The 12,276-nt window shown below is 47.8% G+C and overlaps 1 protein-coding gene across 5 annotated transcripts in view; it reads right to left on the reverse strand.

Annotated features, from left to right (window-relative positions):
• Positions 1-1,074: 1,074 nt before the first annotated feature.
• The window catches only part of LOC144119151 (monocarboxylate transporter 13-like), a 64,072-nt gene continuing 52,870 nt past the window's right edge, over positions 1,075-12,276 (reverse strand). For all 5 annotated transcript variants that reach the window (XM_077651852.1, XM_077651853.1, XM_077651850.1 and 2 more), the window contains one exon: positions 1,075-1,301. In XM_077651852.1, coding sequence (XP_077507978.1) covers positions 1,132-1,301 — 170 coding nt within the window. In that variant the 3' untranslated portion in view covers positions 1,075-1,131. The remainder of the gene's footprint in view (positions 1,302-12,276) is intronic.

The raw sequence follows: 12,276 nt of genomic DNA on the forward strand, positions 1-12,276 counted from the left end.
GTTCTCTGGCATGCACAGATACCGCGCAGAACACTGGCATGTAGCATTTCGCCTCCACGCAAATGCTACCGCCGAGGCGGAGATTGAATCCGCGTCTTCAGGGTCATAATTTGCGTAGACTTACAAACAACCGCGGAGGAGTGGCGCCAGGAGAGAGAGAAAGCGAGGCAGCCACTTGTGCTTCTGGCTTAGCTGCAAAACAACATTAGGTGTCCTTACCATGGCCTTCTATCACTGCACACCTCTCGGCCGCTAATTCCAATCAGCTCTAGCTAATTCATAGGTTGGTTCGTTAAGCTAGGTCTAGGTTTTTTCGAGTTCCGTTACGAAAAACAGCAATATCTGTGAGCGCTCTCTGACGCACTGCCTGCTATTACAGATGTGATCTCTTTTTTTTAGGACTCTTCCTTCGCGTGCTGGTAGAAATTAGCCTTTTTCCGGAGAGACAAACTTCGTTTCAAGGATTAACGTCCTGTAACGACCTAAGCAGTGCAGGTAATTGGCCGAATATTGCAAAAGAATGGTATCACATTGGTCCTTTGCAGGACCAGCCTTCGCCAATATATTTGGAATATTGGGCCGATTACCTGTGCTGCTTGGGGTCCCATTGGCTATATAATAGAAGGCTCAGTGAAGGGCTCGGGGGTAATTCAGATTACATGGAGGTCTTTAATGTGTGCTGACAACACACAGCACATGGCCATTTTTCTACCTTGCCTTCATTGAAACACGGCCGCAGTAGCAGGGCTCCAACCTGCGACCTTAGAATCAACAGCCGGACGGACCTAACAACGTTTACGCAGTTTCTAACACAGCGTAAGCTTATTTGCGCCACTATACTGCCCACATCGTCACTCATCATATCCCTCTTCCGCTCTTCATCGGCTTCGCGCGAGCACCAAGCCAAGGAATTGCACCCAACACCGGCATCTCTGCCTTTCTACGTTAATAAAAATGCCGCTTTTGATCGCGCTTACAAAAACCATCCTAGAGTCAACTCTTTTTGTCACATAAAATCGACGTGTGCCGCCGCAAATTCGAATAATTAAGCATCTGTTCCATGTCAACGAAGCATTTTTGTGACTAAATTGTTTATTTCCTAAATATGTTCTCCTACGACACCTTTCGCAATCACATACGTTTCGTGCAAGGCATGTTTCTTGCTATGTTCAGCTCCCAGTTGCGAACTTTCGTTCTTTCAAACCACGACACTGCAGTCCACAGCAGCCCGACGAACAACGCCAGGCATCCCAAAAGCCAGAACATCAGATCATAAGAGCCCAGGTCATCCCTGAAGAAGCCTGCAAAGAAAGGCGTAACTATCGCTTATTCGGTATGTAAGCAACTTTTAACATGTTAAATGTTGTTTATGGGGTTTAACGTACCAAAGCAACTCATGCTATGGGCGTGAAGAATGGGAAATCTCTTTCAGGGAGATTTTGTGGCGATGCTCCTACCCGATGAAACGCGTTCAGCAATAGACGCAAATTTCAGTCGTGAAATCAGACATGGGCCCGAATACATATAACGACACACTGCTATCTGTTGAGCAATAGAAACCAAGACCACTAAAGTCTCTAAAATGATTCACCTTGTCATTGATATTTTTTTTTATTTCTGAGATACTGTGCGCGAATATAAATAGTACAGCTGATATTTGGAAGTGCCATGTAAAAGAATTATATTATCTCTCACGTAACGCTGACACAGCAAGGGCCTTTCAAGTGCAAAGATACAACACTCTTTTACTACGAACTCTTCTCCGCAATATATTGCACCTATGCGCTAAAACTTATTGTTTAATTTTATTGAGAGGAATTACATTTCGTGCCTCAAAGAGCATGTTCAGCGTTTTCTGTAATGGAACAGCGCCACACGATGGGACAGCACAAGAGACTGGGCTTTCTGCGCTGTTCCGTCAAAAATGAAAAGCCAACATGTCCAAGCTGCTGTCCTGGTATTCTGTAAGCGTGCCATGTGCTAAATTTTGCGCAATAGCCAGAATCAGCCGCTTGTACATTTAGCATAAACAAAATGAGAGACAGGCAAGCGACACTTCCATACTGAGCACGATTTCTCGGGAAAAATAAGCAGCGCTGGGTAAACCATGGCGCCGTCCCGGCTGGGTTAACAACACAGTGCGCCAGAGCAAAATGTCCGATTTCTTGAATGCGTGGTCACGAAAGCGTGTTTCGAATGACGGCTGCTCCAACTATGCCTTGCAAAAGGAGCTGGGTATCTGTCTTCTTATCCAAACAAAACTATCAGGGACAAATTCCTCAATCATGACGCCATTTCACCAAGTGCCCCAGTATCACCTGCCTTCTGTTGGAGAGCTGATTCTTGGAAACACCATGATTTCAGCACAGCGCCAATGATGTTGAATTCTATAACAGATAATTCATTCGATTACACTGAAGATCGCTTTTTTAGGCTTTTTTCTCATGCAGCAGCTTTAAAACTCCGTACTTATCGAAAACGTGAGGCAGTTTTGTCCCTTGGAGTTACAGTCACTGCGAAAACTTACTTTTCGCCTAATCTGACAGGTCATAGTTCTATGAAAAAAAGAACAATTCCCGCAGAAAACATCACGCCACGGCGAAACTGATACAAGTGAACATTTCCTTTGCTTTAAGCGCCGTTGTTGCGATTTCATCAAAAAATCCCAATCATATACCCACTCAGAAAAAGTTTATTCTATCACTTTAATTTCTATTGACTAGTTTTTGTCATTCAGTATTCATCCTAGCCATCCATCGCTTTTTATTAAGTTTCACAGACCTCGCATTGCTTCAATATTCGCAAGTGCGAAAAGCATTTTTTTATATATACTGCACAATCGTCAGCGCTTGCGCATTTGGCATCATTAGTAATCATTTGTGGGCTCAACAATTCTCTACACTTTCAACCGCTCGAAGATTACCTCGCATGTCGTGGTCGGGTACACGTTAAAAGCAAAGTAACTCATGTCACATAGAAGATGCGCTGCTACATCTGGTGTCTACCTATTCTCATGCCGTCAGGTGTCTCCCGCAGTGCATACCCGTTCTTCTCACATTGGCCGCCTACGTTCAAAGCGTACAACGGTTGCCGTCATTAGCGACTGTGTTCTGCTAGGCTGATTTTGAAGGTGTTCACAAATATTTTAAGCTGGAAAGCGGTGCAAGGCTCTTCCATTTCCGCGCACTTAGTGTGTTTTGCCCAGGGCTCTAAAACGCTTTGCGACGAAGTTTGTTCTGGCTAACGTTTCATCTACATAGTAACTGCCGGGTACCTTTAGGAAACTGCAGCCGTTCAGTGAATAACGGTGGCTCCGTTCACGAGTATTTCAATGTGACGCGTACGACAGAGTGATTTTCATCGTGCCTTGCTCATATTTCTTGACCTGTGCTCGAACTTCTAACGTGGCGAATGTCCATATGTCCGACAAGTAATGTCACTGATTACATTTTGAAGCGACTTAGGTCGCACCGGGTTATAACAGGTTAGGATTGGCGACGGGGGAAGTTAGCTTACGCACGCGCTGTCAATTCAATCGTCTGCGACCATCAGGAGATTTAAGAGAGGCTTTTAAATGAAATTCGCTTTCATCTCCCGTGCAAGCCATAAGGCTGCGCTCGTTGGAACAAATGATTGCCGTCGAGTTTTGTGTGAAACTCTTCGAGGTCACAGTGAAAACATTTTCTATGATAAGGACGACCTTTGGTGATAACTGTTTGTCCGAACGCCAAGTCCACCGGTGGCACAGGGCCTTTTTAGGAGTTTGTGACGAGGTCCGCGATAAAGCCCGAGCCTGACGACCATCAGCGACCACCACTAACGTAAATATGACACTAATGAGATCTTGACCCAGTACCGCCGTTTGAGAGTCCGTTTAGATGCACCGACATTAAACTTTCCATAAAAGTACCGTATACAAGACTTCAGTGAATAATTTGCACCGTCGCGAAAAGTGTGCGCGATGATTGTACCAAAAGTGCTGACGGACGAGCAAAAATCGTGGACTTGAAACGTGCCAAGAATTTGGGGACCTTTGTGGAAGTGACCCCCACTTTCTAAAAAATGTCATCACAGGTGACGAGCCTTGGGTGTTTGAATTCCTGTACGACCCCGAAACATGCAGCATGCGAAACAGAAATCTGCCGAGTGGCAGACCTCAGTGTCCTACCGTCCCAAGAAGGACAGAATCAGCAAGTCAAAGGTCAAGACCATGTTTATTGTTTTCTTTGACATCATAGGGCTCGTCCACCATGAGTTTGTGCCACATGGTACACCCATCAGCGCCAAACTCTGTGTGGAAGTGCTCAAGAGACCCAAACAAAGTGTTCGTAGCGCCCTCTTTTGGCTGAGCCTGGAGCACGGCCAAAGTGTGTCCGTTAGGGAAAGAAAATAAATACGACGCGGGGCGTTGCCACATGAAGCCACGGCAGACGCTTCTATTCTTGAGTGCAGGTGAACAGGAAGATCTGCCTCCCGATTCTTGGCTGATCCCGCTGTCTGGGGATGTGCCATCTTGTGAAAGGCTAACAACAACAACTATTATTGTCTAGATTCAAGTCAGCTACTCGTTCCTTCACCCCTAAGGCATAAGTCTACAAGTGGTAACTTAGGACGAACACCATCTCTGATCCGGGCGACCCCTCCACGGAACAGGACTCACGCTCACATGACGTTGCGTCGCTGCGGCTTCGCCTTCCACCCTTCTGGCCTCAGAGCCTACAAGTCTGGTTTTTATAGATCGAGGCGCAGTTCAGCCTCCATCGCATTATCTCGGAAAAGACGTGCTACTGCAAGGTTGTCTCCGCGATTCTTCCTCATGTTGCCTGCGGATTCTTGGATCTTCTCTCAGAAATCACCGGAGATGCACCTTTTCAGCACCACCTCAAGACCAAGGTAATGGAGAGAATCACGCTGTCGGAGCGTGCCCGCATCCAACACTACTCTGCACGTAGGACTTTGCCGACCGGCGACCATCCCCACTGCTGCGCTGGATGCGGCAGCTTCTCGGGGAGCGCGACGTCCCCACTCACTCCGCGTTCCTTCTACTGAGCTCTTCCTCAATCGCCTCCCTCAGCTTTTGCTCGCGGCGGCCGGAGGCTTGACCCTCGACCACTTGGCGGAGCTCTCTGATCATGTGTGCTGCTGCTGCTGTTGACAGGAAGAATGAAACGGAAAGAGCACGGGTCTGCCAACTGGCTCAGGCTGAACCACAATTGCTACCTCGGGCTGAAATAGGAGATATGAAAGGATAGGAGTGCAAAGATAGAAGTAAAAGACGCGCGCTCTATTATAGAGCGGTCCGATCCCGGAGGCAGTGCAATACCGGGCCAACCCGTGCCGGAGTGCTTCAAGCATTCCGCCGCATTTCAAAAATAAGTTTAATATCTTGGGTCCCGGAAGGCAAATGTGGAAGGTGGTCTATATTTATTGGAGGTCCCAGTAGCCGCGGCTGGTGAGCCGACGGAGTGGGCTGTCGACGTTGCTGTCCAGGCCGGTTGCCGAACGCGTTATGCTCTTTTCTGCGCGAGCAAGATTAACCCTAGCGCGGTGCGCGATAGAGCAAAAAAAAACGGTATGTACAGGTTTCAACGTGTCGGTCAAGTTCAAAACACAGCAAGGTCCGTGAAGGCCGCCGGGCGGGGGAATACAAACTCGGGTGGTCGAGCCTGGCTACTTCGCAAAGGGCGAGGGGAGCCAAAAGACGAGAATGATGACGAAATGAACAGGCGGGAATAGTCATCCATGAATTGGCTGCAAGATGGGCGTGCTCCAGTCGTAAGGTGAACTGGTGGGGCCGGCAGTGGGGTTGAAGCTGGCCAGGAAATGCCAGTGCCGAGAATGTACGCGCGCCGGGATTTACGGCCGATTGATGCGCGCTGGCACAGTGAGTGCAGGCGAACGTATGGCGTGCGGAAACCAGAGCCATAGGAGAGAAGGGGATGGCTCGCCCGCTGGCGGCGGTGAAACGACGGCGCACGAGCCTGGTCTGGAGATCTGCTGCGTGGAGCTCGGGTTGCCGTGCAGTTAAGTGGTAGAAGCGGGCGACGCGGTGCACCGGCTGTCGGCAAAAGCGAGCCCACTGTGGCGTTGGGACCGCTTGCTGGGAAAAGAAGACACGATTCCGGGACGTAGGGGCCGGAATGGGAAGAAAACAGTAGAGCAGAGTCCATTGGTGGTGTTAGGTAGGGCACGCTTTGATGCGTCGCATGCCTGACACCACCCGGGATGGCAGTCTCGTCTGTCGCGGAGGCACAGTCACTTGTGAAAGCGCCTGGTGGGCAGGGAGCCACGGCAAGCGGTTTGGATGGCGCGTGATGGGCGATAACGTTCTGGTGTGGCTTGCATGCGCGCTTCGCGACAAGGACAGATGGGCTCACTGTGTTTGGGCATGAGGTGGCAGAAGAACATGGGACTAGAAGAGAGTTGGGGCCCGGGTCGAGAGAGGGTTCTTCTGGGGATGGCCCAAGGGCAGGCGCCACAGCTGGCAAGCAGGGCTGTGCAGGAGGCGCCCTGGGACGGGACCTCGCAGGTGAATGACCGCCCGTAGGAGCCGGTGGAGCAAACTTGGGAGACACCGGTGTGGGGAGTGGCTCCGGTGTAGTAGGTGGCAGAGGGAGAACCGAAGCAACTATGAGGGGGGATTTGGCCAGTGGTCACGAGATAAGTTGCGGCGCAGCGTCTGAGCCAAGGGCAGCAGCGCAGAGAGTCGGCGGAAGCACCAAGCCAAAATACGCCGTCTGGCCTTTCTTCAAGTCGCCGTAACTTTCTTCAAGTCACCGACTCTCAAGGCTGGTGTCAGCATTCCATATCAAACATTTTTGACGGAAACCAATTTGAACATGGACTGAGGATAATATTACGGTCCACAAACTCCGAAACACGTACGAGTATGACCCTTTCAACTAAGTTAACCACGCTTGATGTCAATGAAATGGGTCTAATATTACCCTGAGAATGCCCACCACCATTGTTTTTAAGTCAAGGGCCGGATCACATTGGCGAATTTCCACTCAGGAGAAACCCATGCATGCTTCTTTAAAAAATTAACCAGCTCCAATAAGGAGGTAAGGTACTCCTCAAAGAGCCTGTTTGTGCTAGTCCTTCGTCTTGTGTCCCATTCGCGTTGCGCTGAGAGCGAAAATGAACACTTACCAACTCGCGCAAATTTCCGCTTTCCTCAAAGAGGATCGTTAACATTTTTGATGTCACCCCATCAAAGCCACGAGCAGTAGTTGGTAATCTCAGCACTATCGGGGAAAGCTCGGGAAGGGTAATAGGGGAGACATGCTGAAACTTGTGCGCGGACGCCACAAACGCAGAGCGCAAAAGAAGTACAGACGAGAAACGCTGCTCTAATATTTTTGGCAATTGTCTCAATTATTTCTATTGCTTCTTGCGGTGTCAACACACATGAGGATGAATTTTCTGCAACCGCAATCTTTTTCCGCTATCTAAAGAATCCGAAAAGTGCGCGACGATTTCCTGATTTTGTTAAGGACATAGAAATGCTCGGACTCATAATTTTTTTTTCGCTTGTGAGATTGTGCCTTTAAATGTAGCCACAATAAACATATAAACATGCCAATTTTTAGGGCACTGATTGTGTAGGAGCTTCGTCCATACAGCCTTTCTGCGTCTGTAATTCCCCGAACAATCTGCATTCTACCATCTAGCTGAAGTGTTCCGTCTTGATGTACGTACCGAAAATTCGGACTTCTTTCGGCATTCCTCAATATCCAAGCTTGTGCCTTTTGCTCTATGCTCTTCAGCAGAATTAATCGCTGAAGCAAGAGTTGAACGCAAATTGGACTTAAAGTGGTCATTGTTTATATATGACCTTAACTGAGAGCACGCTTGAGTTAGGCGGCAATTAACATAAAAAAACGATACGTATGTAGCGCCCGTCCTGTCATGTCTTCTGTGTATTCGTCCTAAAAGTTAGCGCTGCTTAAATTTTAACGAAAGAATATGTGATCGCTAGATGTTCGACAATATACAGTCGACCAATTGACTACAGGAACACAAGGGCTGGTGAAAGTTAAATCTAATACAGATTGGATTTGTGCGCGGAGAAATGTGGCCGAACTCGAATTCATGCACGAAAGGTTGTTATCAGTAACCCAATCCCAAAGGTGCTTACCACAGAAATCTGTCTTAGAGCCCCACGACACATGATGAGAATTAAAGTCGGCGGCCAAGAAAACTGACTTCTGACAATTAAAAAGCAGGATATCTAGCAGCCTGGTATCCTGCACACCGCAAGGAAGATAAACGTTTTTTAATAAAAAAGGAATAGCACCCTGTAATTCAGTCTAAAGCCAATAACTCAGTCAACAGTAAAGGACTGAAAAGTGATCTTAGCCCTGTGACAAAATTTAGAAGAAACCAGTATGAGTAAGCCTCCTCCTCTTGACCGTCGATCTTGTCGAAATGAAGAAAAATTTTGCAAATGGAAATGTTTCTCAGATGTAAGCCAAGTTTCTTACAAAATAATTATATCTGGTTTATGTTCAGATATAAGGTAGAGTAAGTCTGTTGAAGCTGAAAGAACTGACTGACAGTTCCACTGGAGAACTCTTAACACTCCTATGGTTCAGAAGTTCGGGCAGCAGTAACTGCCTGCCCCAAAATAGTTTCTTATGGCTTAGAGCCAATCTGTTGCATCTTTGCTTTCGGCTGAGGATGTGGAGAAGAAGGGTTAGACATGGGGGATTCACTGCGTTTGAGGATTCGCGTACCTGAATCCAATATCTCGCATCATGAATAATTAGAACATTATCTGAATTAGTGGACGGAGGAAGTGTGAGAAACAGCAGTAACTTGTTCCTGGAGCTGAGACAGCGCAGGTAAGGAATGTTTTGTCATTAACGAAGGCATGGCTGACATGGCAGTAGAAGTTCTAATTCGCATGGCCTGGGAAATCTGCGTTGCCAGAGCATTAGATATGCACTCTGTCAGAGTGGACACTATCCTGTCAACCATCTTAGCCATAAAGGCTTCCATGGCAGTCACTATTGCCTGAGAGATACGAATCCAGAGTCACTTCTGAACGGGCTGACACACCAGCATAGTCGTGAGCTCTCTCTTTAATTTCTGATATTGCCTCGGTGCGCGAAGAGCGTTTGCGGTCGCTTATGTCTATAATTTGCAATTTATGATCCCGAGAAGGACGATCCGTAGAATATCCAGCGTGAGATCGTCCACAAAGGCAACACTTCTCGTTTTGATCAGAGCATAAATTTGCTGGATGGTCATTGCCGCATTTCCAACAGCGCAAGGTGGACTTGCAGCCGCGAGCACTATGGCCATATCGCCAGCAATTGCTGCACTGCAGTGGCTTATACGGAAGAATCTACACGGAAGAATAGGGGCCATGCTTTTATTTCTGAGGGGCAGGCAGTCGCCGCAAAAGTGGTAATGACCGTTTTCTTTGGCACCCGATCATTGCTCACCTCCCGGCTACAGCTATACACAGCAACAACACCCGTGCCAGAGAGAAGGTCGAAGGTCTCAAATAGAGACAAGCAAGAGTCCACACCGCGGACCAAACCTTTTGTGCAGGCCAGATGAGACGAAATGAAGCTGTTTACCGAAAGAGAACCAAAATAAGAGCAGTTTAGAAGATCCTTTACGCACGACAGGTCTGGTGAACGGCACAGAATCCCGCCACGTCCAAACTTCCTTACCCCAGTGATTGCATCATAAATGGTAGTGGCCGCCTAACGAGCAGCTCGAACAGGCCCTGGATTGTTAATTTTGATAGCACCATCATCCTTTGGCACCAGCGCCACAAGAATGCTGCGGACCCCGGGGCGTTGAAAAGCTTCCAGAGGCATCTCATGAGGCGACAGGAAAGCCGACCAGGGGAAGCTCCCGTGGCGGGGGACTGCGTAGACATTACCTCAGATTTACAAACTCACCGCGTGCGTTATCCACACAAAACAAAAGGCGCAAAGGCAGAAATGAAAAAGAAAACAGGACCAGTTGCTCAATACTTAGCCAATCTCTCGTCTTCCTTGGGCAGTCCTCTGGCCAGGCCGGTTGCCGAATGCATTCTGTTGTTGTTGTTGTTGCCTCAAATACGATGGCACATACCCGCTGTGGGGGATTGGCCCGAGTTTGGTGCATATCCAAAGAGGAAAAAACTCACCCAGGTTTATCTCAGGTGGCTCATAAATATAGAAGAATCTGAGAGATAAATAAAATCACGAATTTTGAGAGAGCTTGAGGAAATCGGAATGAAAATTGAGGAAACAATGCTGTGTGGGCAGAATAACTAAATTTTAAAGAATTAATCAGAAAGAAAATAATTTGGACAGGAAAGTAAAAGCATTGAGAAGTTTCCACAAAAATCTCCCGGTTTCTATTGCCGCGAATATTTGCAGTGTGTTCGTTTTTCAAATCTGCCGCGACATCACTTCATCGCTTTGTTTGCGACGCAAGACGCGACTAGATTTATCTCGATTGATCGCAGCCAGGCAGAGCTGATTCTACGTTGTTCCGGAATGTTCTAGTAACTTTGCGCTCTTTATCTCGAAAGTTCGCTATCAGCTTCAAATTGAGCACGGCCGACAGTGGCCGGCATTCTGTTCGACGACCGCCGAGCACGCTTGCCGCTTCGCCGCCGCCGAGTGATTCAGTCCATTTTGGGTGCAAGTCAGCCCAATAAACAGTTTTCTTTTAGAAGACCCTTTCGTCCGTCTTCATCGCTGCTTCGACTGCCGTCACCACTACGTGACACTATAATATGCTTGTGAAGAAGCTGACACACCCGCCTAATGACATGCCTTTTGACGGTTGTAGCGAAGGAGAGGAGGAGGGGAAGAGTAAATGGCAGCCCTAATTGGGCGAGAGGATTTTGCAAAAACTGAATTCTCTGCCGTGCACACCGCTGGCAGTAGAGGATGAAATGATCTATTGTTTCAACGCCCCCGCATGACGCACAAAGGTTCGACGGCGTGAACCCAGAACGGCATAAATATAGAATAAGGCGAGGAATCCTGCAGCGCAACAGCGTCATGGAAATGTCTTGATGTGCAAGAACGTGTGTTCCATGGGAGTTATAAATGTTCGAAATCCGCTGTACCATGAATCCGCTGTACCGCTGTACCATGGCTCAGATAATGGTGTAGTTAGTAATGTTCATAACGGCACGTGGTCAGCAGGGTGAGGTTCGGAACGACTTGGGCAACAGGCCCATTGATGGCTGATTTTGCTAAGAAATCGGCCATCGAATTTGAAGTAATGCCACAGTGCCCTGGGACCCACTGAAAGCGCACCTCTTGGATATGAAGTGGCACAAAGTACATAAGGGATCGGTACAAGAGTCTAGTTGCTGAACTATCTAATGCAGCCAATGCAGTCCGGGAGAATGATAACTTGAGAAATATTGTGGGGAACTTTTTGAAGACCCAAGCCAATAGTGAGAAATTCAGCTGTGAAAATTGCCGTTCTGTTCTTTTCTTCCCGAGCCAGGTCTTCTTCTTCTTCACCTCAGTAAATGTGGCACATATCCACGCGGTGGGACTGGCCAAGGTACAGTGGAGAATGCCAATGAATTATTTGCGCGGGCAAAAAAAAGACGTGAGGCGACGACGTAGAGGACTGAATCAAGATAAAAATTGAAAAATTCAAATAAATAATGAAATACGAATTGCCAGGAATAGAATAATGCATTTTTGAATATGTGACAGAATATTGTGTACAGCTACAAGGTAACCGATAAGTTGCACTTATGTATTCATGAAGGTAGCCACAAACACTGCTTAACGGGAATCCCTCAGCGCTCGCACCGAACGAGAGAAGAACTGGAAGAGACAGAGGGAGTCCTAACCTCGAAAGTGGGACCTCCAAATACTGCTTTCTCTGAGCAGCGAACCACCGGCAGTGAGAGGAGAAAATGATCTATTGTTTCAACTTGCCCACATGAGACACAAAGGTTTGTCGCAGTGAACCCGCATACGCATAAGTACAAAATTAAGTGAGGGAAATTGCATAGCAGAAGCGTCATTGACACCTCACAAAGCCTTGATTTACGCCACCGGACATTCCATGGGTACCTTAAGTGGTGAAAATCCACTGTATTGACGAACGGATCACTCAAGCTGGCTGAAATATGTTGGAACCGCTGGAAACGTGAAGTTTCCAACAGAATGACGTGAGGTACGGGACAGATTACAGGAGCGCTGAGAGCTGACCTTGCCAATGAATCAGCCACCTCGTTAAACTAGACACCCGAATGCCCAGGTACCCAGACAAAGCGGATCTCACGCACTG

Source organism: Amblyomma americanum, chromosome 2, assembly GCF_052857255.1.
Source record: "Amblyomma americanum isolate KBUSLIRL-KWMA chromosome 2, ASM5285725v1, whole genome shotgun sequence".
NCBI classification, from domain to species: Eukaryota; Metazoa; Arthropoda; class Arachnida; order Ixodida; family Ixodidae; genus Amblyomma; species Amblyomma americanum.